This window comes from Homarus americanus, unplaced genomic scaffold, assembly GCF_018991925.1.
Source record: "Homarus americanus isolate GMGI-L3 unplaced genomic scaffold, GMGI_Hamer_2.0 scaffold26351, whole genome shotgun sequence".
NCBI classification, from domain to species: domain Eukaryota; kingdom Metazoa; phylum Arthropoda; class Malacostraca; order Decapoda; family Nephropidae; genus Homarus; species Homarus americanus.
The window spans coordinates 1,364,791-1,392,788 of record NW_024724368.1 but is presented as its reverse complement, the minus strand read 5'-3'; the positions used below and the strand labels follow the sequence as shown (position 1 = coordinate 1,392,788).

The following is a 27,998-nucleotide window of genomic DNA, read 5'->3' as shown; positions in this document are numbered from 1 at the left end:
TTCTCTCTCACATTTATTTTTTATTTATTTATTTCAATTCTAAATACCAATAGAATAATCATTAGCTTCCCCATAAATGGCAAAAACAAATGACTGTACAGATTGGAACTTCAGCATGTACAGCAAGGTACAAAATGGTATGAATATCATCGAAAAAATGGTGGATAAAACCGAGTTCATAATCTTATGATTATACAGAAATACATATCTGTCAGTCCTTTGCTATTTTACCAACTACTGAGGCTTAGTAAATAAAACTGGGCCCAGATGGCTTCATTCTTAATGCTCCACATCCGGCAGAAGTGATTCTCCATTCTTCCTGACGGAGTTGGCATGAAGTTCATGAAGAGTCTGCTGCCTCCCCACCGAGTCCTGGGAACACCACATGAAGATTCTTTGTACTCTTTATGAATTTAATGTTTTAATTACTTAGCAACTAATGTTCCTTTTCTATTAGCACAGTAATGTACAGATCTGCACAACAAGAATTGCATGCAATATCAGCAGCTAGCGAGGGAACAACCTTCTATAATGGCAGCAGAATATGAGCTAAGTGATCTAAGCAGCTAGGCCACCCACATGACTGACACGTGGGGATGCGTTGGAGCATGATGCAATCTCTCTTGAAATTTCCTCAGAAAATGCACCTGATTTTCAACCTCAGAAATTTGTTCACAGATCCAAAATTAAGAGAATTTTTCCCCAAAAAATTCTGAGCCATTTTCAATTCAGAGTACTGTACAGGAAAGCCTCGAATAAAGACGATTCCTATTTAAAACCATGGTTAATTTAGGATCCCATTAAATTTACACCGTTATTTTATTCATATTTATGAAGAAAATAGAATAAAAAGTAAAATAAAATTACATTTCCTTAGAAATAATAACTAAATCCCAGGAGACATCCATTTTAGATTTTCTATGTATTATTTTCGCATTTTCGACTTACGACCTGGTTGTCGGTCCCTAACCCCGTCGTAAGTCGGGGACTGACTGTACTGTAATTGTATATGTATGCACTATTTTCTATAGAAATGGCAATGAATTTCTGTATATTTAATGTATTTCATGGGGCAAAGGGAGGCTCAGGAACATAACTCCCGTGTCTTATCTATTTTTTTTATGGGGAAAATTGATCCGCTTAACGTTGTTTCGTATAACGTCGCATTTTTAGGAAAGTAACCCCGACGTTAAGCGAGGACTCACTGTATGTATTATTGTAGTATTATATTATTAATATCCTTAAAATTGAAGACCATTAACATTAGACAGAGTATACTGTATATACTGTATTGTACTTACCACTTTCCTTCTCCACTTGGCTATTACAAGAGTTGCATAAAAACGGAAAATGGTGGGATTAATGTCATCCACCTTGTCCCTTCTACCACTAATGACAGGGTTTATCAAGTCACAAATCTCCTGGAGGTGTTTCTAGGAAAAAAAAAAAAATAGTTAGAGGCAATCCACTTACGTGGCTTTAATAGGCCCTAACCAATTTGTATTACCCAAGTCTGGAACCGTGTTTAAACATTTTAGTCTCAAGCGTAGTTGCGTTCCCCCAACCTTACAAAAAAAGGGTTATAGACAACTCAGTCTACAGCCCTGATAGATGCTGTGTATCAAGTGTAAAAATAGGCTCCAAGAGTTAGTAATGTACAGATTACACATCAAGCCAATAAGACAAGTCCCACACCATAATAAATAAGTCATAACTTTATAGGTGTATGGTAGTTCTGCTATAACGCGATAATTGTGTTCTTGTAAAATATCGTGTTATAGAAAATCGCGTAATAGAAATAACAGGGCTTATGGAGAAAATAGGGTTAGGTGCAGATTACTCGAAATCGAAAAAATTTAGTATTTAGCCTAACACAAAGGATAGCACAGTCTAAATAAATGTTACATTCATATCTAATAATGAAATCATACAGTAAATTTAACACTTTACCTTGAAAAAATATGAATGTAACTTGATGGGGGAGAAGGGTGATTTTGAGGTTGATAACATTGAGCTTCTCTTCAAGTGTTATATCCTTTCTTTTACGATAATCACCGGGAATTCTATCATCAGAGCGCTTTTTGGAGATATTCTTCTTTACCATATTCACAGTTAATACCACAAAATTGGAGAAATAGTAAGCAAAAATCGCGTTATAGCAAACAAGCGTTCGCGTTATACAAATATTGTTCCGAATTCATAAATCGCGTTAGAGCAAATTCGCGTTATCAAAACACGCGTTATAGCAGAACTCCTGTATGTGGCTTATTTATGGAATATTCTAGTCAATACTATATAAATCTGGGGTAAAAATTTTTGTATCGCTAAGCAATATGGTTCCCACAATATGCATCATTAATAAAGATAATAATATGTAATACTGAGTTTATTTGAGTTTATTTCATTTTTAAATATGTATTGACTGACCTTCTGGGTTGCTGGGAGTGGCTCATGGCCAAGGCAGCAGTCAAGAAGCTTCATAACAGAGTGTAAAATATACCCATCCTCTTCCTCACTCAGTACATACAACTGTTCCTCAATCAACTCTAATAGATCCTTCACCTGTTAAAGATAATTTATCAAAGCATAATTTTTAATCTACTATAATTTCCCTGTTATCCTTTAGTGGTCAGTAATCAAGGAAAGAATAACCTCAAAAATAGAGTACAGTATCAGTGCAAGGAATTTGTATAAACCAATAAAAACAGGCCAGATAAATTTAGTAAAATAGATCACAAGGCATAACTCTTCATGTGAGTTATCATAGTAATTCAGCTATGATTTTCAGTACCGGTATTTTGGATTTGAGTACAATTACCTGTAGTGTTAGCAATGCCATCTAACACTGCATATTTTGAGTTCTAGCAAATACTGTACCATGCTTTTGGGGTGGTAGAAACATACTTGATCTTAATACTTTTCTACCTACTATGTTTTAATTTCCCTGTAAAAAAAATATTAGACTAATTCATTGAGTATCTTGGGTATTTCCAAGTGTATTTTATGGTTTCATACAGTGGAAATCATAGGGTTTGCATGCGTTATTTAAATTTTTTACATCAATTCCATGGCAGTGGATGGTAGATTAAGTAGGATTTACTGTAATCGTTTACTACTGACTATACAAGGGCTGGTGTACAAGGAGGGGACCCAATCCTCCATCCTGGTTGGTAATAAAAAAGATACAGTACCAGGCAGATGCTCTACTAACTGAGCCATAAAGCTATGAATATACTGTACAGCAGTGGTCCCCAACCTTTTGGAGGCTCTGGGCCACATTTATCATTGTAAATATAGTGGAGGGCGCCAAAAATTTGGATCTACATTCAAGAAACAAAAATATCATATACTGTACAGTTATTTACAGTTTTAAACATCTAACTGTTACCATTTATATACAGTGACCCCTCGTTTAACGAACGCCTCAATTAACGAAATTTCGGTTAACGAACTGCCTTCCATAAGGATCTTCAATTCGGTTAACGAACAAAAATTCGGTTAACGAATTTCTTACGAACCGACCTCAACATGTTTTCGCTTGCACTGGCCGGGCAACCAGCTTTAGTATCAGTCAGCCAATACATTAATCGGTTCTAGGGCTTAAATTCCTTACTATTTTAGTAAATATCAAGAAGTTTATACTATTCAATAATTTTAAAAGTTTAAATTCAATTTTTTAGTCATTTTAACAATTATTGAACATAATTGAAGGTAAAGTGACTAGTTTAAAGCGCAGCATCCAGCCTCTTAACACAGCAAACAGGCGTTAGTCTCTCTCTGTTTTCACTGGAGGTAACATCTTGCTTGAGACTCTCTTCAACTAAACGCTTTTTTCTGTGTTTCCAAGCAAATTATTGGTCATTTTGAAATATATTTTACATATTGACAATATATAATGCAGTGCAGTGTTGATTTAAAGAAAATAATCTTGAAATACACCAAGAGAACTAAAATTTTATGGGTGAAATGGTGCCATGGGGTGACTTCTCTTCCACCCCAATGCCTTCTCTTCCCTTCTCCTCCACCCCCATTCTAATTCCCATCATCATCATCATCATCATCCAGGAGCCTTCTACATACACACCTCAAAGTAAGTGAACTTTTCTACCATTTTTGTTGAATTTAGGAAATTTTCGGTGAGCTGGAACCAATTACCCAAAAACCCATTGAAACAATGGTTTCGGTTAACGAACTTTTCGGTTAACGAACGACCTTCTGGAACGGATTGAGTTCGTTAACCGAGGGGTCAATGTACTTTTTATATTTACTGGCTCTCTCTCTGGGCCCGGTCTAGGGTAAATACACACGTCCTGTACACGACAGTTGTATCAAGTTATGACATATTTTAATTAATTTCACTACAGGTTGGGGACCACTGATGTACAGCATTATGTTGAAAAAAATAACTTATATAAGAGTAGCTAGTAAAATTTACCTCCACAATAACATGAAGGATCTTTTCTTCCTTTCGAAGGTTAATCTGGGCTTGAAGAAAAGCAATTGATGATCTGAGAATTGTACCACGGCGAGTAGGCAAAATATACATACAGCAAAAATGCGAAACATTATGGTGATGAAATTCACTATATGATGTAATCTGTTCTACCAGACCTTCAACTCTCTGAAACATAAGAAGAAATAGCATTAAAAACTTATCTTAATGTACAATTACTGCAATAAAAGGATGATTACTACTGTGACTGCAACTACCTGTACAGTATGTTTATCTCAGTACTTTAAACAGAAAATTTAACTTAAGGTTAACAAATGCCTATTGTAAGCTCTGCAAATGCATAGAAACCCTTGAAAGTTCTTTTCAGTTACTGCAAAAAAAAAAGCTACACTGATATGTAAGAAGAGCATATCAAAATACTTTTAAGTTCATTGCCAAGAAGGGAGTGATGTATAGAAGCTACTATACTACAGTACTGTAAAGTAATTTGAAACTCATTGATGGACATATAGACATATAATGCTACTGGATCTTCATTATCCAATTTCTATACAAAATTGTGGTACAGGTAAACCACCGATTTTCCAGCAATCACTAGTCCAGACAGTTTTATGGTGGTGGAATTTAAAATTTACCGAGCATTTATGGTGAACAATACTGTAGCTACCCAGGACATGCTCACGGTAGGCTAACCTTACTGAGCTGTGGGGTGTTATGGATATTTTTGAACTCGTAATTTCAGATTTATATATTTAACTTAATTATTTTTTTACTCAGTTACATAAACATAAAATCTTTCATACATACCGGTAATGTGCAAAAACAAAATTACCATAAAGTAAAAAATATAAAAGGATACAAACTTTCTTCATGTAATAAGAATTCAAAATAAGTGGGGGGGGGGGGGAACCGAAGGACCTCAGCTGTCACTCATGTGTAGTTAAAAGATTGACAAATTTTGTTGCCCAGCAGCCAAATGGGAATAGAGTTTTTATTTATTTATTATCATTCATTTGATTTATTCCTCACATTTACTGTATCTGTACTATGCAACTAGGACACCTTGAACCATCTTATTAGTTCTTGTTACAGGTATCCCCCATTTAGTGATTGCAATGCATTACTGAAAAACATATTGCTAAGTGAAATGTTCGCTAAATGAGGGAAAACAAGATATAATATCCTAAACGAGGGATAAAAAGGAATAATAACTGTGGAGGTGGCACGTAATTGTGTAGCCTAGTGTCGGACTCACCACCCAGTACCACTCAGAGAGGGTGAGACTGAGCTGTGAGCTAAATTATTGTTCAACTCTTAATTTCAGGTAGATATACGTAATTTTCTTAATTTTCATTTACTGTTACATGCACACGCAATTGTTCATACAAAATGTGCAACAAAAAATAAAAAATAAAATAATTATCATGTCAAAACATAAAGGGAATAATCATTTCTTATGTGCCCGTCAGTTAACCCGCAGAGCAAGGGCGGTGGAAAGGAGGGGCAGCGGCGTGGGAATCTTCCAGCTGTATGCTGTCTAGTGTCCAGTGTAGACTGAAACAATTGCCAAATTGCAAAATGGGTGAAAATAAGTAGAATTTGTTATACAGTACTGTAATAGTAAACTACAGTACACTACAGTAAAGTAACACTCACCAAGTCCACATATAATGTCAAGCTTCACCTCCAAGCTCAAGGACTTGCGGGAGAGTTTGGCCTTGCCTGATGAGGAATGCGAAACAGCTGCACGATTACTCGATATTATCACAAAGTTCAATCACTTTTTACAATATCACAATAGTTCAGGGTATATGAACAGTCCTTACAATACCCAATAACCAGTAAGTCACATTAATCTATGCCCAAAACCATGTACTGTAGTGGTATTAAGTGATAGCAGAGATGCTCACTTGGAGCACAGAATCCCCATTCTTCCGACCTAGTTCCCAAATTTTTCCCAGTGAGTCGAAGATTGCTAAACCCAAAATTGCAGATAGTTAAACACCAAAGGGCATTAAAATCTTTAAATCTCTAAACTGAAAAATCGTTAACTGAACAGTTGTTAAACGAGGGATACCTGTACTTTTATTTCTTGCCATTTAACAAACTTATTTATTAATTTGCTTATAAAATAAGGGAGCAAACATTGTACGGCTATTATAGATTTTCTGGATGCACAGGGTGGTCTTCGCTATATGTTGTACAGATATACGTCATTTCACACAAATGTCATAACAAATACAGGAAGAAATTTTCATTATACACGAATACCCCAGTTTTTGCAAAGGGTACATTCCACATTCACAATGGGAGACTCACCTTATCACCTCCAGTGTTTACATATTACAGAAAAACCTTGATAAATCAGAATCAGTATAGTATATTGGAATTTGCTTTTTGGGGGGGACTTTTTGGTGCTCTGGAGCACTCCTCTATTCACCAGAAATATTTTATAAAAAATCGGGAAAATCCAGCATCAGTCTGGACGGTTTATGTGCCGCAGAACATCTGTGCATGGGTGACGTGCAACACAAGCCTCACTGTCTCAGACTCTCAGTTTCAGTCTGAGTCCTGCCTTCATATGTATAGTATCAGGGTGCTGCACCTCGCTACTTACACTCATTTACATGAGCTTATTTTGTAGAGAATATAGTATCTTTAACGGGGTTACTAGAGGGTTTTAAGAAATGGGTTAAAATTATGTAGGTACATATTTTAAGAAATGGGTAAAAAAAATAAAAATAAAATAAATCTTATGAAAAGATCAACACTTACTCATTGAATACTATACAGTGGTCTAATCAGAAATTCTGTAGGCCTAACGAGAGTTAAGACACTGTGTATGTAAGTAGGCTGGGGGTTGCAGGGGGAGGGGGGTAGAGGCCTGATTGGGGTTGCTGCAATTCCTCAGGTTTATTTATTGATTCAGTACTATGTTCTCATATGATCAGCCTCTTATGGTACATGTATACAGCTACTCCCCGCCTTACGACCTACTCGACTTACGACCACCTCAGTCGTACCAAAATTTTGTCAAATTACGTTTTTTCGAGTCCCAACGTCAGTGATTGCGTGTGTACTGACAAAATTTTCGTTTGTAATTCACTTTAAAATGGCTGGCAAGCTTTAAAGTGAGAGTTTTGTGGTGCTGAGAAGAAAAAGGGACACCCATTTTATATTTTCTATGTATTATCTTCGCAATCACTAGCGTCGGGACTTGGAAATACGTAATTTGAAAAAATTTTGGTATGACTGAGGCGGTCGTATGCCCGGGTGGTTGTAAGTCGAGGAGTAACTGTATATAACAATAGGACAAATGAACTCTGCTACATAACTCTGTAAAATGCTCAACTCAATTGTATGTACAGTACAGAGCTTCAGAAACTGTGAAAATAATGTACAGTAGCTAAAACAACTATCTGTGCATACTTTGTGGGAAACAATATGAGACCATGGACGATAAATTTTGGCATATGAGGGCTGTCACTAGTCACACATAAAATTTTGAAGCATATCGACCCCCACCTGTGCAGATAGTTGTTTTAGCTACTGTACATGCATAATGGTAGTAATGACAAAAACATACCTGATAGAAAATCTCATCTGAAGCATATAAATTGAGTGCATGGCAAATACAGGTGGAAATTTGAGAATCCAAGCTGGTGTCGATCACCTTTGGATCCAAGCCAATGGCAAGAAAAATAAAGATGAGTTCATCTAAATCATTTTCACTGTACATTTTGCTGTTGGTCAAAATGATACTCAGAAGTTGCAGAAGCTGAAAAAGAGAAGTGATGTTAAAATGGGCCTATAAACTGCCTTGTCTAACCTATCTACCTAAATTAAAGTCGGCATAATCATATTATTCATATGCTATTCTTAAAAAAAAAAAAAATGCATATTTTACCCTATTCACACCATTGGCATTGCTTTTGTTGGAACTTTTCCAGGATAGGAGGGCAGGAGGGGACAAGGGGATAGGTGAGCTCCCAGTAAGTAATGACGGGCTTAACCCCTGACATTCCTTTGAGATATAATTATATGGTAATTCCACATGATGTTGTGGTAGTATCAAGTGACCACCAATCTATAATTAATGGAGCTAGCTGTCTTTATCTACGTCCAGCTACTACCCGGCAGCAATAGGCCAGTCAATGGAAGGGGGGGGGAGGGGTGACTGAAGGCTTATGTGCATGCATTATTTATGGGGAAGAGAGAGAAAGTATGCAGCTGAATGCATCTGTAAGGAGTTCTTCAGTTAGTTTGTGGTAAGACAAAAGGTTACACTCTGCCCATATTATGTTGAGGATCTTAAGGGGACTAGATCCAGGGGGTAACTGGCTCCCTAACCAAGTGGATGCCCAAATCCATTAGTTATCACATAATTCTTATTTGACTGAAGTAAAAGTGTTCTGGGTGTACAAAACAAACCATTTAATAGGTAATTTGCCCAGGGAGACTTTGAGTAGTTAACAGCATTTCCAAATACTGTACAGTATATTCGTATGTACATTATACAGTAAACCTTCCAGTTTGGCGACTAATTTGTGCCGAAAAAACCTCGCCAAACCCAGAATCACCAAACCAGAGGGCTTAATTCAATGGGAAAAAGCCTTCCTTCCATTCTCGATTTGGTCAATGAAAAACGACAACCCAATGCCTGGCTTGCTCTGCCAATTACCTAAGCAAGCAACATACTGTCCAGGGGGTCTGGTGGCAGCGACATTAAGTTAAGTAGTAATTTAAGTAACCCCTTAGGATTAGTGACCCCATAACTGGGCAGCATAAAAGCGGGGGGAATATGGATTGGCGCGGTCAAAATGGCCGCCTGAACAGCTGACTGGGATTGGTAAATACTCACCAATAATGCTCTCTAGTAATATTAAGTGAGATATATCTTGCACTTATTATTCTACAATTACTGTATTAGTTGTGATTGCATTTAAATTTAAACTCTCGCCAAAGGTGATGGTTTGGTTGCCATAATGGAAAGCAGGGTACTATTTAGAATTTTGACCGCCAACTTTGAATTTGCCAAACAGAAAGTCGCCAAACTTGAGGGTTTACTGTATAGCAGTTGTATATCATGTTACAACTTTTAAACTTTGGTGGAATTCTTCAATGGATCACTTACCATTGTTAAGATTTCTCTGATGATCCTGGAGGAATTTTCAGCTACAATTTTCTCACTTTTAGAAGAAGGAATGACAGGTGACTTGATATCTGATACATTCACGGCCAGCTTGCTAACATCAGCCCCTATACAGATATTGAATATAAATAATATAGCTTAGTCAGGTAATAAAAAATATAGTTCCTATTGTACTCGATGCTTTGTAATTTTAAACATGATTCATATATTGTACATAAAAACAATATTTATGAGTAGAGTAATGTACAGTATTTTAATTTTAAGGGTTGTTTTTATTTTAGGTACATAACAATATCCATTACTGTACTAAGTAATTATATACTGTACTAATTCCATCATTTGAAAACACTTTAACAAACAATATCTCATTTTATGTTTGAACAAGTGGTAATTATGGTCGACTGAACCGTCGGAGATTTTTCACTGTGTTTTATAGTGGACACTGTCATACTTTGTGCAAATGTGATAAAAAGTGGTTATTTAAAAATTTCACTGAACCTAACCTTTGTTGATAAGAAAAAAAAGTGACAAAAGTGATGTTAGAAAACATCACCGACCTAACCTTACCTAATTTCCTAAGTGTGGGGTTCTAACCCCCCTTTACAGTAGGGTCGGGATATATCGCGACTTTATATAAAAAAAATTTTATACCGCGACTACCAAAATTATCGAAATTTTCCTATATACTGTACAGGTGCTCATCTACTTAAGAACGTTCAACTTACAAACTTTCAGAGATACAAACATCATCACTGAGGGGAATTACCTGCCAGAACAGGTGTTTAATGTGGATGGGACTGGATTATTTTGAAGAAAATTCCATACAGAACAAACATTACCTAAGAGGAGAAGAGTGAGCAAAGTTTTAAGGCTGTATTAAAGGGTATAGCTGTACTAAATATCCATAATCATTTAATTTTTTACAACATGTTTGGTATCTACAGGAGTAAAGTTTGACTTACAAACAAGCCTCAAGAACAGTTCCTCATTCATAAGTAGAGGAGCACCTGTATAGCAATAATTTTTTTATTTCACGAGGGAAACCGGAAATATTTTAAATGTACCGCCATAGCAAACAAATGCGTTATTTGCTCACCAGACGCGCCACCGTGGATGCTCACTCACGTATTCACGCTCACCCGCTCAGTCTTTCTGAGTGAGTGACAAGAAAGCAGCCGACTCTGCTGCAGATTACGACTTCTAAGGCGAGTGTAAATGGGTTGCCAGTGATGTGAAAAGTGAAGTGAAGATAATGGAAAGCTTAATGGGAAATATTTAATACTGTAACTAATATTTTTGGGGTTCATTTTTGTAGGTGTGGGATTGTGGAGTCTGCTGCCGAGTCTGGTGTTCCCAGGATGGTGCGTCAGCTGCCAAACTGCAAATAGTCTGATTCTTTACATGCTTTCCTTGGATAGCTGCTCATGATAGTATCAAATTTACATAATTATCCACTTTTCAGAAGTCTTACATACCCGGTACTTTACTCAATAAAGGAATTTTATGATTTTTCCAGAAAATATATGGCTGGACCACACAGGGTTCAGATTATCCAGATTTCTGGATTAGTGACATCCAAATTAAGAAGACAATTTAGAAATTGGAAGAAAATAGAATACATCACCACCTACCTAAATTAGCAAGTGCCTTGTAAAGATCTTTAAGTATATTGGTTTTTGGCTCGTTGGCTTCAAACAAGTAACAGAGAGTGTTGTAAGCAGAAAACCTTAACTCTTCATCTGTGGTAGAGCACATAACATGGAAGAGGTACTTCACCAAAAGTTTGGCTGAATTTTTTGAAGAATATTGCCTCTGAAAGAAAAAAGATTTCCGAATTACCATTCATAACTTACTTCATAAAACCAACTAAACCTTTCAACTAAACTGTATAAATAAATTCCCATTCTCAAAGCTGTGGAAATTTTACTGAATATTTTTTTTAATTTTGTATTAATACAATTTCTACCTATGCATTTTATGTCAGATGTAATCCATTCACTGATGGATAAGAACTCAGTCAAATACAAGAGTATAGTAATGTAATCTGAATGAATGTGGTGAGTGTTTGTCAAATATGTTAGAGTTTTCTCAAGTCCTGAATTAGTTAATGGGCTTGGATATGAAACCAAGACCCTCTTAAAGAACTAGGTTATTAAATAAGACAGGGACAGAGCTATTAATATTACTGAATAAGGTTTATGAACAAACTGTCAGCAATAAGGATCAATAAGAAATTTCAATGAATTATAGACTCTATAATTATCATAATCAACATTTTCCGACCATTTCCATGCTTGTGTGATTTAGCCACGGTTACTTTATGGCAGCTCTCTATACAGCATGGTCTCTTACAGTCTCTACTGACCAGTTTTTAGCTCTAATGCTATATTTTAAAACCTTTCTCAACGTTATTCTTGACCTGTCTCTGCTGTCCCATACACATTTAAGCTCACAACTATTGACCCAATTGGTGTCATCCATTTTCTCCTCATATCTAAACCATCTCAGTCTGCCTCTATGCAGATGCAATTATAATTTATAAACAGTATTGTTATTACAGTAAGAAGTCATTAATTAGTCTGGTCAAAACTGGCCATAGGGTTGAAAGAAAGAGGTAGGTGTAGGGAGGCAAGCTTTACAATTCAATAGACAAAAAAAAATTTAAATGCGAGAAAACACAAAATGGATATTGACAGATGGAGAATACACTTACTTGAAAAAGTCCTTCTTTAATATATCTTCTCACATTTGAGGGGTCAACCTTTGCTAGGCTCTGTATTGCGTTATCATGGAATGGCCAAATGAGTGTTTCTGAAAAAAAAAAGGTTCCTTTTACTATATGCATCAAAGATTTTTTAAGGAGTACCTTAATAAAATTAGTAAGGGCATTATCAATCCCTGAACCTGGTCCTGGAACTAGGCCCTGATACTTACCTAGCCTAAGAAACCCTTATAAGTATGACATTTGGGTAACACTATTAACAGATTGTAACTCTGAACTTCCAACCAATGAAACAAGAGCTTGACCAATTGGTCTTTTTTTATTTTATATTTCTTATTTTCTTTTTTTTCTGCTAAAGGGCATTAGCCGACCTGGGCAAAAGTATAATTTTTAATGGCCAACATCAAGGCCTGGGGCAAAAATGTAGTAGTAGTAGTAGTAGTAGGAGATTGCAGCCACCGAACATCAAAATTCACTTAAGCTCACGGCAGCCCTCACGGACCACATAATAGCCCAGAACGCAACAGGGGAGGTCGAGACCAGTGAAGTAAATGAGATTCGTAGGTCCATTATGACAGATCGACAGCACTGCCAAAATGATAAGTTGCAGCAACTGTTGCTGCAGGTGCCAGAAAAATTGAAAAAAAAAAAGTAGCTATTGCGCAGGAGGTGGGCGCCTCGAACTGGTTAACTACGTTACCGATAAGGGCAAATGGTTTCAGTCTTAATAAACAAGAATTTACAGATGCCATTGCTCTAAGGTACGGTTGGCCAGTGGAAGGTTTGCCCTCCCAATGCGTGTGTGGCTCTTCCTATGATGGCGATCACGCCATGGTGTGCAAAAAGGGGGGCTTCATATGCATGAGACATGACGAGGTAAGGGTCCTCACAGCAAATAGGCTGAAGGAAATCTGCCGGGATGTCATGGTAGAACCGACCCTCCTTCCATTGGATGGTGAGATCTTCCAACACAGGAATTCAAACACATCTAACGAAGCCCGTGTGGACGTCAGTGCTCGAGGATTCTGGACGCGGGGACAGCAAGCTTTCTTCGACATCAGGATTTTTTATCCCATGGCCGCATGTCACCGTAACCTAGCTCTCGATGCTGCACGCAGGAGGAACAAGAACGAGAAGATAAGGGAATACGGGGAGAGAATTCAGAACATTGATCAAGGCAGCTTCACTCCTCTAGTGTTCACAACCTCTGGTGGGATGGGACCAAGTGCAAGATATTTTTATGCCAGACTCGCGGAGGTGATCTCCGAACAGAAGCAGCAGCCCAGAAATTATGTTACAGCCTGGATGAAATGTTGACTGTCCTTCTCTCTCCTTCGGTCGGCTTTGCTCTGCCTCAGGGGAACAAGAGCTTCGGCCCCAAAGCCGACAACAGCTGCAGATACTGACTATGAGGCTACAGTCACTGAATGCCGCATAGATCTGCGGATCAACTAATTCAACACAGCTAGGATAGCTACTCAAGTATTAGGATATTTAATACAGTATTAAGGTAATAAAATGGCAGCGAAGGTGTGGCTATTGGGGGAGGCTGGAGTCCATGTTTAAGGGAAAAAAATACACTGTAGTAGTACTGTTGTAGTAGTAGTACTGTATTTCATTGTAGATTTTATGTTTTTTTGTTTTTTTATGTCCGACTTACGACCTGGATTTGGGTTCCTAACCCCGTCGTAAGTCGGGGAGCAGCTGTATATAGCGAAGATCATTGGACTCTATCTCGTAATATATCCCGACCATACTGTATAGGGCGGTGGTAGAAACACGTGTCATCAGTATTGTTGTTTGGTGTTGGCAGAGTTGTGCTTTAATCTAACCTAAACTATGGAATGAACACTGTTCTGACTTACAAACAAATTGACTTACAATCAGGGTCCAGGAATGCATCCCTGTCGTAAGTCGGGACAGTCTGCATGTGGAAAACAGGTGATTTGATTATGGTACAATGACTCTCTTACCTTTACTTCTTTCCAATTTAGGTGTAAGTTGGATTAGAGGATACAGAAATCCCAAGAAAGGGAGATAATGTGAGAGAAGAATGGTATAGTTACCTGCACTTATGTACAGTGGCTGGTGCATTTTATGAGATGTGGCAACTCTGTGGAATATTTATCTAGACTCCTAAAGTCTGGCTACTATTGCAAGGTTCATTAGGGCCATTCTGTTTCTCACAGAGATACCAGTTCATGGTACAGTACAGTGACCCCTCGGTTAACGAACTCAATCCGTTCCAGAAGGTCGTTCGTTAACCGAAACCACTGTTTCAATGGGTTTTTGGGTAACTGGTTCCAGCTCACCGAAAATTTCCTAAATTCAACAAAAATGGTAGAAAAGTTCACTTACTTTGAGGTGTGTATTTAGAAGGCTCCTGGATGATGATGATGATGATGATGATGATGATGATGATGATGATGATGATGATGGGAATTAGAATGGGGGTGGAGGAGAAGGAAGAAGAAAAGGCATTGGGGTGGAAGAGAAGTCACCCCATGGCACCATTTCATCCACAAAATTTTATCTCTCTTGGTGTATTTCAAGATTATTTTCTTTAAATCAACACTGCACTGCATTATATATTGTCAATATGTAAAATATATTTCAAAATGACCAATAATTTGCTTGGAAACACAGAAAAAAGCGTTTAGTTGAAGAGAGTCTCAAGCAAGATGTTACCTCCACTGAAAACAGAGAGAGACTAACGCCTGCCTGGTGTGTTAACAGGCTGGATGGCACGCCAGAAACTAGTTTCTTTACCTTCAATTATGTTCAATAATTGTTAAAATTACTAAAAAAGTTAATATTAAACTTTTAAAATTATTGAATAGTATAAACTTCTTGATACTTACTAAAATAGTAAGGAATTTAAGCCCTAGAATCGATTAATGTATTGGCGGACTGATACTAAAGCTGGTTGCCCAGTCAGTGCAAGCGAAAACATGTTGAGGTCGGTTCGTAAGAAATTCGTTAACCAAATTGAAGATCCTTATGGAAGGTAGTTCGTTAACCGAAATTTCGTTAACCGAGGCGTTCGTTAAACGAGAGGTCACTGTATATCTGGGTCAACTGTTCCTGATATAAAGTATTATTAATTACCTTCTGTATATAGTTGGACATGCGTCCCAGTAAAGAAAGGAATTCCTGGTGGTTGAAGTTCTATTTGTCTCTGTTGAATATCTTCAATATCTGGACCTGGTAACACAGGTAACGATTCTGAAAATAAACACTGTACTAAGTATTATGTTTTCTGTATTTCTAAACCATCATGAACAGAATAAAACTAAAATCTAGATGAAGTTTTATATTTCATTATCTACTGTATTTAAGGGCATCTGCTGGAACTTTTCCAGGGGGGAATAGGCAAGCCCCCCACAGTCAGGCTTGGTGGGCTGATTTTTTAGGTTCGGTTTTTACTGTCTGATTTTAAAACAAAAAATTGTGAGAACCTGACAAATTTTGATGAAATCTGGTGAAATCAATGCAGCAGCAATGCGTTGCTTTACTTTCAATGTTCATTTTTTGTTTTTGGTTTTCCTTCCCTTCATTTTTGTTTGATTCTAAATCCTCTTCTTTTGTTGGGTATTTGTTGCTTATATATTTCGACACTAACCTGATCCAGGGAGAGGGCAACTGCTCCCTCTTGCCCCCCCCCCCACCCCCCCTTCCCAGCAGACGCCCATGACATTATTCTCTATGTAAATCAAATCTTTAATTGCCACATCCACTTTTCAAAAAAATAAATATATATTTTTTTATATTTGTACGCTGACTGATAGGTTACTATCAATCACCATTATTCTTAAAAATTTCCATCTTCTTTAAATCTGAAAAAAAAAAATCACATTTCAGTGATGGAATATAGTACAGTACTGCACTGTAGTGTTGTTTACCTATGTAATGTTTAAGTAAGTTTTCTTCCCGTATTATTCATTGATCAATAATTTTTTTCTTAATCTTTACATCACCTTAATGTAATACAGCATGCCCTTAAATCTGCGGGGGTTAGGTTCTCAAAATGGCCGCAAATAACCAAATCCGCGAATAACATTGCTGACCGAGGGAGGGGGGTTATACTCAACTCATGTGCAAAGAAATGTATATTCCCTTTATGTGTTTGCCCTTAGGACAATTATTTCGTTTACCTGTATACCTGTATTGTACAGTATATGTGTGTGTTTGTGTAGACACACACACAAAACACATATAGTGTAAATAAATAATAATGGGAAAAATTCTCTCACAAATAATCAAAAACAAGACAAAATGTGAGTCTACCATCAAGTCAACTCCGGGCTTGATTAACTTAAATAACAAAGCATGGAGTTGAATTGAGGGTAGACTCACATTTTTTTCAAAAATTTGTTGTCTTGTTTCTGATTACCCGGTATTTGTGAGAGGATTTTTCCCATTATTATTTATTTGCATGTGTTTTGCACGCTCGCATGCATGCACACACACACACACAAAAAAAAAAAAAAATTGTGAGAACATGACAAATTTTGATGAAATCTGGTGAAGTTCGTGAAATCAATGCAGCAACAATGAGTTGCTTTACTTTCAATGCTCATTTTTTGTTTTTGGGTTTCCTTCCCATCATTTTTGCTTGCATCTAAATCCCCAACAAACGCCTGTAAAAAAGTCTACTTAACCAGGTCATCGGGGAAATCAAGTCAGCCAAGAAGTCTTATTATCCCAGGAAAGTGCACGGCCTCGAGGAGGTCGGCATCGGTCAGTGGTACTCTAAGGTAAAATATCTCTGTGGTCTTAACCGTCAGTTTCCCACACTTCCTTTCATCTCACATTTACCTAGTGAGGAGGCAGCTGAGATAATTAATAACCACTTTGCTACCATATGTCATACCTTACCCAGTCTTGACCTCACCTCCTCCCGGCTTACTTACCTTCCCCCTCCCCCCTCCCAGTGTTCAACCATTTGAAATTGCCAACAAACTCCTGAAATTTAAATCCAAACTCTCCACAACCCCAATTGACCTCCCAATCAAAATTTACAAGGAGTTTGCATCTCTCAGACAAAGCAAATGCCCTAATGAATGGAAAACCGCATTTGTCACCCCTATCCCCAGGTCCCCACCCCACAGTCCCCTCACGACCTCAGGCCAGTTGCCATTACCCCCATACCAAATCTACTCTGTGAAGACTTTGATTTTTGAGTGGGCATTTGCTAGTATTTATCAGTCAATTGATCCACAGCAATATGGCAATATGAGGACCTCCTCTACATCACACTGCTTAGTTAGTTTCCTGGATTTCCTGCACACAAACCTGCAGAAACGTAAGACATCACTGGCCATTGCCCTTGTTGACTTCAGGAAGACTTTTGACCTTGTTGATCACTGCACTGTTATCAACAAGGTCATTGCACTAGGGCTGCCCACCAACCTGGTCTCATGGCTCACTGATTTCTTGAGTGAGGCAGTGTTCCCCAGGGGACCAAGATGGGACCACTGTGCTTCCTGATCAACGACGCTCTATCGGACACTCCTCACAGGTGGAAGTACGTGGATGACTACACTGTAGGGGTTACAGTGGACAACACCTCACCAGACCACTCATCGCTACAAGGCACCCTGGACAGGTTACAGGTATGGACTACGGAGAACAAGGTTACCATCAACCACACCAAAACCGCAGTCATGCACATCAATACCACCACCATTCCAGTGCAAGCTCCAGCAGTCACAGTGGGTGCCCATCCTCTTCAGTTAGTGCAGTCTGCCAAACTCCTGGGTGTTACCATAGACCACAAACTGGACTGGAAGGCCCAAGTAAAAAACACAATCAAGGCAGCCTCTTACAGACTCTACATGCTACGACGACTCAGGTCACTTGGGGCACCCACCCGAGCCGAGGACTATCTACAACGCTTTTATTCTCCCCAAACTAACGTATGCGACACCAGCCTGGTCGTCTTCTCTCAACTCTACCCAACAACGTCAGCTAGAGAAGGTACAGAAAAGGGCCTGCAGAATCATGCTCAGTGCAGACTACTCCGGCTACAACAACGCTCTCTCCACCCTGGAAATGCCATCCCTCAGTGACCTCCACCACCAAACACTAGCAAGGTTTGGCAGTGGACTACTGCACCATCCTTGTCATCGCCACCTCCTGCCACCGGCAGTCCCCCGCCCACCTCGCGCAGTCCGCCACTACAACAAAATTCAGTCCATAAGAGCCCGCACTGATAGATAAAAGAATTGCACCATCCCATCTACGGTATTGTTAAAATAATAAACAACTCCTGATTTATGTACTGTACAGCCCTGTAAATGTATTGGACGAATATAATTATGTCTAAATCACATGTAAGTTTGTATATTTTCAGCCACCGGCTGCAACTCTATTAATAAACCGTTTATTATTATTATTATTATTATAATTATTATTACACACACACACACACACACTACAGGTAAAATAAATTACTATCTCTAAAACGAATGGCTCCCTGTCCTGGTCGTGAAAATGGCAGCAACTTTAAATCAGTGAATTTGTCAGGGCATGCTGTATAATTAAATGACACCATTAAGAATGAATGACAGTGAGTTAGGGGGCTTATGTATGTGTCTGTGTTTATGTGTATCTGTTCTTGTTTCCAACCACCCTATATATTAAGTGGAAGAATAATTAAAAGTAAAAATTATCTGAAATATCATATACATACATACATGGTAAGCTTCCCAACCTTATCTTATAAATATAGGCGATCCATGGGTTACGTACGAGTTCCATTTCTATGGAAGTTCTAATAGAGGAGTCATTTCAGGTTGGCTAGGGGGGAGGGGGGCAAAGAAGGCAGTGAGAGACCCCTCATTGTATACACTGCACTTTATTAATATCAAAATATTATTACCAAGAGTGATTAAATGGTATCAGATAGACAGGTTTATTTTTCACTTACTGTATTTGCAGTTAACGATCAAATTAATAAGTTAAAGCAATAGGTTTTGAAATTTATATCATCTATTGTAGTAGAGGATATCTTCTAGACTTCATTTTTTGCAAAATCATCCATGAAAACATCAAAACCAAGGGCTTTGACCACTTCTTTTTCAGCGGTCATCAGAAGTAAGTAATTCAGTCGATCATGCTCATCAAAGTTCGTAAATAGTGCTTCACCGAACCCAACACAGAAAACAGTGGTTACTGGAAGAGTGATGATTATTTTAAAAAATTTAAAAATTTCAGAATAGGCAAACTGTAATCAGATTCTTTGACTTTTCACTTTTGTTAGAAATGTGTCTTTTGGCAACAGAAATTTGGGAATGTAAAAGGATTTCATCCACACCAATGCTCTGATACGAGTGTGTGATAGAGTTACCGGGTAAGTTCCCTAGTTCTAAAAAGTCTCTTGAATTACAGTCAAAGGACGAAATAGCTGTCAAAAGGGCATGTTCTCTGAGAAGCGCCTATCATGTTCTCAAATAAACCTGTCTAATATGGAAAAATAATCTACTTTGGCATTCATTACAAGAGTGAAAGATGTGCTGCCAGAAACCTCAACATCACTTTTCCCAATGGTTGTGTTTATGAGAAAATGTTTGAGATGTGAGGACACCCGAATTCGTTGTGATCTTCCCTCATTTTTAGCAACGGTTACTAAATGTGTCACCAGTGTGAATGTTAATTGACTTGGCAAAAGTCTTGGTTGTATCAAACTAACTAAAGAAAGCATTATCAGTTCTCTTATTTGGTAATTCATTCTTGGTCAACTCAATGAGAGAACATGCATCAGAAATTAGAATATCATGTGACTGAAGCTGCTCTGACAGACTATTGGTGGCACTAGGAATTTGTTCTACAAAATAAAGATGAACAACCCAACCCCCTTGTCGGGTCCCTGTCCTTACCTTCTCAGTTGGAGGCAGGAGGACTGCAGCCCATCACAAGCACCGATGCTCTGGAGTTCATTTGATTTAGTTTATTTATTGTGACATCAGAAGTTAGTCATAGATTTTTTTCTTCATAATTCATTGTCATTATTATTTAATTCAAATTATTCTAAAATTTTCTAAAACTGTAAGCCAGTTCATTATATTAGTAATCCACAAAATGTGAAGCGCCTTTTTTTTTAAGAAACTATAATTTGGCCGTGGAGCCCCCTTAAATGATGCCTCCAGTTCTAAAGTCGAAAATGTGCATACCGTATTTACTGTACAGAACAATGTTTAAAATCCCACTATATGATAGCCTAAATCCTTACATACATTTAAAATCACTTAATTTAAGAGAAAAGAAGAATTAGAATGACAAAATACAGTACAGTAAATGAAAGTAAAAAAATAAGTCATCAGTTAACTGCCTGGGAAGATATTGAAAGCATAATGTGTTGTCTAATGGTATACCCTCTTGCCATATGGCATCACAAAAATTGTGACCAAGTCCCAGGTTGCTAATCTGACTGACTCTCTGCCTCTTTACACACAATTGTAGGGTCTCAGTTGTTTCTCTTACTTTGATAACACAACATATATATTGTTTCTCACTTTTGATCTGTTTAAATTTTCCCATTTCCATATTTACACCGTATTTATGGTTCAGGTTTTGTTTTTCACCCCCCAGGGTCCGATGTGGATCAGTGACCTGTGCCCAGGTGTGCTAGCCTAATCCAATCCCCATAAATAAAAATAAGTAAATAAATAAAATACAGTGTACTGTACTGTAAATTTAAAGTTTAACCTCGTTCATATTGCCAATGTTCATAAGTTGGACATATGTAACCTGGGGTCCTCCTGTACAGCATTCCATTAGCTAATTTCATAAGTAGGGCAACAAGCATAACATAGCAGTGGTCCCCCAACCTTTTGTAGGCTCTAGACCACATACAGTAAACCCCCGATAACTTGGCATTTAATAACTCGGAATTTCATATAACTCGGTAAGGATATGGTCTCGGAATGTACTATAGTATAACTCGGGAAATGCCGAAATAAATAAAATTATCTGGGAGAATCTCGGCATTCTGGTCACCTGCAGCACCTAACATGCCTCTGTGTCACATACCATGCCTCTGCGTCACCCACCATGCCTCTTTGTCACCCACCATGCCTCTTTGTCACCTACCATACCTCTGTGTCACCTACCATGTCTCTGTGTTACCTACTATGCATCTGTGTCACCTACTATGATGTTTCATTCTTCGCCTGCAGTGCTGGTAAGTGTTACTTTTTTTACATTTAGTAATTACATGTACCATGTACACATATATGGGTTGATATTTTTTTATTGTTGTATTTTTGTTGGCAGGGGAAAGTGCCTCAATAAGTCGTAATTTGGGATAACTCGGCATGGCCAGAGCCCCATATGTGCCGAGTTATCGAGGGTTTACTGTACCTATGTCATTTTAAATATAAAGGTGGGTGCTATAACAAACCCTTGCGGGCTCCATAATATAGTTCTGCGGGTGCCTGAACTACAGGTTGGGGACCACCTTAGTTTGTTTTGTAAGAACAGTTAGGCAAAAAACATTAGACATTACCATCTTCTTTTAGGTCAAACCACTTCATCTCTTCTGCGAATTTCTCCAGACGGTCATGTAAGTTTCGCTCGGAACACTCAGCTTTCACAAGGGACTCCATGTCCATTTTTGATGACTACAAAAAACAAAGTAAGTATAAGTTAGGCTGACAACAAATATAACCATCTACAGTACTTTTTATTGAAGAAAAATCCAAAACAACCAAATGGTAATTCTGATATTTAAAGCTGGGTTTGTGTATATTATGTACCGGTATATTGTATACTATGCATACCTGTACAGTAATGTACAGCACTATGGTTATCTATACTTATCCAATACCAACCATTTATGTATAATAATAATAATATTAATAATATTTTTTCAGTAAAGTTGTCATACAGGTTTACAATTGGATTACCAGTTATACAGTTCAGCCTGAATATAGACAATGTACACTGTACAGAGTATGTAGATACACGGTAGGGTGGTACAAAAACAGGAGTACAAAACGAAACAATGAAATTTAATCAGGGCACCCTGCAAAAATGTTATATTTGACAAGATAATGCTACAGTAAAAATTTCACGACAAACAAATAATATTTAGAGGTCACTACCAAGGAAGACATTTCATAATAATAAGAGTGCATGACAATGGTAGCTGAAGCGAAAACACAAATGCACGAACTCTTTCTTTCTTTGGCTGTGTTGGTAAGGCTCTAGTCTAGACCAAACCAAAGTTTTTTGGTGTAGGAAAATGCTTCCTGTGGTCTGCCACATCCTGCAAAAGGTACTGCTTTTTTCTTCATCAGCAGTAATCAGCCTGTTGTACTCTGTCATCAGTGCAACTCCTCTTTCTGTCAGATCATTGACAACTTTGAGGTGCAATGCTACTCTCTTGGCCCTCTGGAGTGCAGCATCTGATTCCCAAGCTTCAGAGGTCTTCAGTAGGAAGCCGTCATCTAGTCCCAAGATTTGAAAGAATTCCTGGGATTGTCCGCTGAAGAAGGAACTGATCTTTTTCTCCTGAATGGCAGATGTCTCCATGACAGCCCTCTTCAGTGGATTCATGTCCTCTGCTGTCTGGAGCATCTCCTGTGGCATCGTTCTTTTGTTTTCCAAAGTGAAAGACAGCAAGTCATCAAACTTCTCCAGAGGGACAAGGTGCTCACTTAGATGCCAGAAACTTCTTGAGTGCCATTGTCAAAATCTTTAGATGGATGCTGTGGTATCACTGGAGCTCATTCAACAGCCAGAGGTCTTGTGTAGGAGCGAGGAACCAAGCCTTGAGGTATATCGTGATGACGAAATCACATACCGACTTCAGACTGGTTTCCTCCAATGGAGTCAGTTTGAATTGAGTGTGGAACATCCAAGCTTCAAAGAATAGATGGATTTGGCCATCCACCTGGCACAATGGAGACCTCTTGGAGCTCTGAATCGGATTCCAAGGGGAGGAGCCCCACCGAGGAAGATGATTGATACTTCCAGAGTTCTCAGTAGTTGTCCCTGGGCTGGTGGATCACAATTTGTTCCATCGCAAACTTGATGATTTTGTCTGCGATCACTAGTAACCAGGGATCTGGATTGGTGTCCATCACCGTTGAGGGTACGCTTATGTCAATTAACCTCCATTTCTGTTGGAAATGTTTGAACATCAGAATATCGTGACCTGTCGACAAACCCATCATTGACATGAAGGCAGCTTCCAACACTACCTCAAGGATGTGGTATCAACAGGCCAGATCTAAAAGAGTTCCCAATGGATGACAAGTGGCACCATGAGGGAGAACTTATTTTTGATGAGGGCTGCAATGTTCTCACAGAACTGGATTCAATGTTGACAAATTTAAGACTGACTGATGGTCAAGCGAGAGACTTCATGGACCAAGCTCTGACCCATAGCTGCCAGGATGTACATGACATTCCAGTCAGAGACTTTGGTCCAATAGAGTGCTGCAGAGACTTTTTTTCCACTACACGCTTCTGTGAACGCTTTGGAGGCAGTGCCACTGAGGATGATGGCACTGTAAGTCTTTGTGGGAACATGAGGAGGCTGAGAAATATCAGTACACCTCAAACATCTGAATGGGTCAAAAGTGTGAGAACAAAAGTAGTTTGAAAGTAATTGGGTATTTGAGTTGTCTGTCATGAACATTTATTCATATATGTACTGTACAGTATATGTACTGTACAAGCAATAATTGTACTTATATGACAACAACTTACAGTTTATGTGATAATACAGGTATTATGCTCATGTATACACTCTGATAATAAAAACAAGTTCCTATAATGAGAATGACCTTCTGACCTCAACATCAACAGGGTTCATCCTTACTCCAAGGAAGACCATCCTTCATGCTGTTGTAGCCATTTACCAGTAAATCCCTAGAATGACCTTGATCTCTGACCTAAAGATGAATCACCTCTCATGTTTAATGAATGCACATGATACAAACTCAATTTAAGCTACAAACATTATTTCCGAATACCTACTATGAAGTTCCTTCAATGATCTTGACCGCTAATCTTTTGACTCCAGTGTAAGCCTAATGTTGTGTGATTGTGAAACCATTTTATAAAATCCTATTACGACCTTGACTAATTGACCCCAAAATACAGAGTTCACAGCTATGGGCGGTGGAGCTACCCACCGATACGGACAACAATGGTATCAATTATTAGCCCAGGTAAGGCATGAAAAGAAATTTGTGGAAATCAGACACTGAGCCAACCATAGTTTGATGAAGTAGTAAAAACATACTGAACTGTGTTGAGAAGTGCAGTAAGCACAAGTGAAGAGTAGAAAAGAGAGACCAAAAAGACTAAGGAAGTGGTGGAAGGATGGGGTAAGGGAAGTGGTGGAAGGATGGGGTAAGGGAAGTGGTGGAAGGATGGGGTAAGGGAAGTGGTGGATGGGATTGGGAACTAATATCCATGAACACTGGACTATAAACATCCCTGATAAACATCCCTATAATCCACTAACTTTACAAAGTCTGAATCATACCTTGTTGGTTTTCTTAGCATGGCCATTTTCATTTCCCCGGCAAGTAAATGAGTCAGTACTATTACTTGATTTCCCTTCACTCTCTTCATGTGACATTGTTGAACAATTTGTCTCCAACTTTTCTGGAAAAAAAGAGAAAAAGATACAGGGTGTACCTCACATTCATTGATTTATGAAGGACTAAGTTCCATATGATATTAATTTCTTGGGCAAATGCTTCATTTGGTAGAAATTTAGGAGCCTATGCTCGCATTAGGGGCACTACTTCGTCTTGCACGGCGATAAATTGGTAAGGCGCCCTGATTGACGCTCGATTTTGTCCGACGCTCAGTGTATGTTTATGAGCTACTTGGTCCGGGAGAATTCTCTCACATCCACAAAAAACATAAAATTACCATACAGTATTATAATAACCGAAGATCTTTTTGTTTAATATGCGGGGAGCCCCACGACTAAGAAGTTAGGTAAGGTTAGGTTGGTGCAGTCTTCTAATAATGCTTCTGCCACTTTTATTTATTTATTTTTTTATACAAGATTAGCCCACCAGGGCACAGGTCATTGACCCACATCGGAGCTTGGGGGGCAAAAATATCAAAATAATAATTATAGTAATAATAATAACAATAACAATAATAATAATACAGTGGTCCCTCGGTTAACGAAATTTCGGTTAACGAACTGCCTCCCATAAGATTCTTAAATTCGGTTAACGAACAAAAATTCGGTTAACGAATTTCTTACGAACCGACCTCAACATGTTTTCGCTTGCACTGGCCGGTCAACCAGCTTTAGTATTAGTCCGCCAATACATTAATCGGTTCTAGGGCTTAAATTCCTTACTATTTTAGTAAATATCAAGAAGTTTATACTATTCAATAATTTTAAAAGTTTAATATTAAATTTTTTGTCATTTTAACAATTATTGAACATAATTGAAGGTAAAGTGACTAGTTTAATGCGCGGCATCCAGCCTCTTAACACAGCAAACAGGCGTTAGTCTCTCTCTGTTTTCACTGGAGGTAACATCTTGCTTGAGACTCTCTTCAACTAAATGCTTTTTTTCTGTGTTCCAAGCAAATTATTGGTCATTTTGAAATATATTTTACATATTGACAATATATAATGCAGTGCAGTGTTGATTTAAAGAAAATAATCTTGAAATACACCAAGAGAACTTAAATTTTCTGGGTGAAATGGTGCCATGGGGTGACTCTTCCACCCCAATGCCTTCTCTTCTTCCTTCTCCTCCACCCCAATGCCTTCTCTTCTTCCTTCTCCTCCACCCCCATTCTATTCCCATCATCATCATCATCCAGGAGCCTTCTACATACACACCTCAAAGTAAGTGAACTTTTCTACCATTTTTGTTGAATTTATGCAATTTTCGGTGAGCTGGAACCATTTACCCAAAACCCATTGAAACAATGGCTTCGGTTAAAGAATTTTTCGGTTCACCAACAACCTGCTGCAACGGATTGTGTTCGTTAACCGAGGGACCACTGTAATAATAATAATTAATAAAAAATTAAAATTATTTTAAGAATAAAAATTATAAAATAATAATAATAATAATAATAATAATAATAATAATAATAATAATAATAATAATAATAGTACTGTAGAGCCATAAATAAAATTAAAAAGAAAAATCAAAAGTGAGAAACCATATACTATACTGTATTACATTAACATCGCAAATGTATAATAACGGAGATAGCATATCCAAAATTTTCTCTATTTTCTTCCATTAATCTTCCGCCATTATCTCCTACCTCACCTCCCACACTGCGTGTCTCCTTCATAAATCATCACATGCATGCGTTCCCGTACACGTCACGTGAAAAGCGCTTTTTTTTTTGCAACCAATTAAAATGATTTTTGGTTTAATTCGTGGTATTTTTGGCGCAATAAAAATCGATTTTTATTTTGGGTCTCGTATTTCTAAATTCAAATTCAGTTCCGACCATGGAAGTCTGTGATGGGTGTCACTTAAATTATATGGAGCTGATTGTGAGTTTTTGGGAAACAAACGAAGAAGCTACAGCATGTTTTCGATGGCATGGTGTTCTCCCGACCTCAGTAAAGTGTCATAAGTGCAAGACTGAATGTAAATATCGCAAAAACCAACATATGTGGCGTTGTCCTAACTCGTCCCTTATCCCAAAGACAAAGGAGAGACGGCAATAAGGTAAGAAATAGGTGATTCCATCATATGGTGAGAGTCAGTTAGGTTAGGTTAGGTTTGGGTTTTGTTTTTCTAGCTTTTTTTTTTTCGGTAAACGTCCCACGAAAAAAAATATCGATAAAAAAAACGAGCAATTTCCGCCGTAAATGAAGGTCATATTCGGTCTAAACACAGACAAATACACTAGAAAAATATATTTTTGACTTTCTAACAGAGTGGGGTGCGCTTATGCAAATTTATCTATTTGACAATGATGACCATCGTGAAAATAAACGAAAAATATTTTTTCCTAGCGTGTACTGTATGGGTCCGACTAATTACCCAAATGAACCCGCAATGAAGTCAAATGATGGTCCTACATGAATAAATCGGACTGCCAATCACTTCTCGACTCGTATTTGGTGTCACGAAGTCACAAAAAATTGGTAAACTTAATTTAATCTGAGTTAATAGATCGAGTGCATGTACCTAACCTAACCTAACCTAACCTAACCCTAACCTAACCTAACCTAACCTAACCGTAACCTAACCTAACTCAACTCAGATTAAATTAAGTTTACCAATTTTTTGTGACTTTGACACTAAATACTAATCGAGAAGTGATTCACAGCCCAATTTACCCTTGTAGGACCATCATTTGACTTGACTGTGGCTACAATTGGGTCATTACTGTACACTAGACATTGTGGGACTCAGCTTGGCTACTCATTTACTTTATAGCGGTAAGTTTATTAAGTAAAGTATATGAAAAATAAACAGAATTTTAATATTTTCTTATAGTAACTCATCAACTTACCACAGTTCTCATACGATATTATGTAGTTTGAGTCGTGAGGAATTGATTTAGAGACAAGATAGTAAGAGGAGGAGTCAAGCCTGGCAGAGAGAGGTGAGTGTTTACATCCCGCCAGCTGGGAGGTGATCGGCCAGCACCAGGGACTCCAGTGCTCTATACACCTCATTAAACCCTTATACCAACTCTCT

At 38.0% G+C, this 27,998-nt stretch overlaps 1 protein-coding gene across 3 annotated transcripts; it reads right to left on the bottom strand.

Moving 5' to 3' along the window:
- Window positions 1–27,991, bottom strand: LOC121864120. 3 transcript variants are annotated; one of them, XM_042363038.1, is made up of 12 exons: window positions 27,811–27,991; window positions 24,830–24,951; window positions 21,836–21,950; window positions 15,436–15,552; window positions 12,319–12,416; window positions 11,237–11,417; window positions 9,588–9,712; window positions 8,040–8,231; window positions 4,436–4,621; window positions 2,428–2,562; window positions 1,302–1,433; window positions 1–372 (listed from the first exon to the last, which is right to left on the bottom strand). In XM_042363038.1, the coding sequence occupies exons 1-12, from the start codon at window positions 27,974–27,976 to the stop codon at window positions 280–282; spliced, it is 1,662 nt and encodes a 553-aa protein (XP_042218972.1). In that variant the 5' UTR covers window positions 27,977–27,991; the 3' UTR covers window positions 1–279. The 3 variants fall into 3 exon arrangements, with proteins under 3 accessions (XP_042218972.1, XP_042218974.1, XP_042218973.1); XM_042363040.1 differs by lacking the exon at window positions 4,436–4,621; XM_042363039.1 differs by lacking the exon at window positions 15,436–15,552.
- Between the last annotated feature and the right edge of the window lie 7 nt (window positions 27,992–27,998).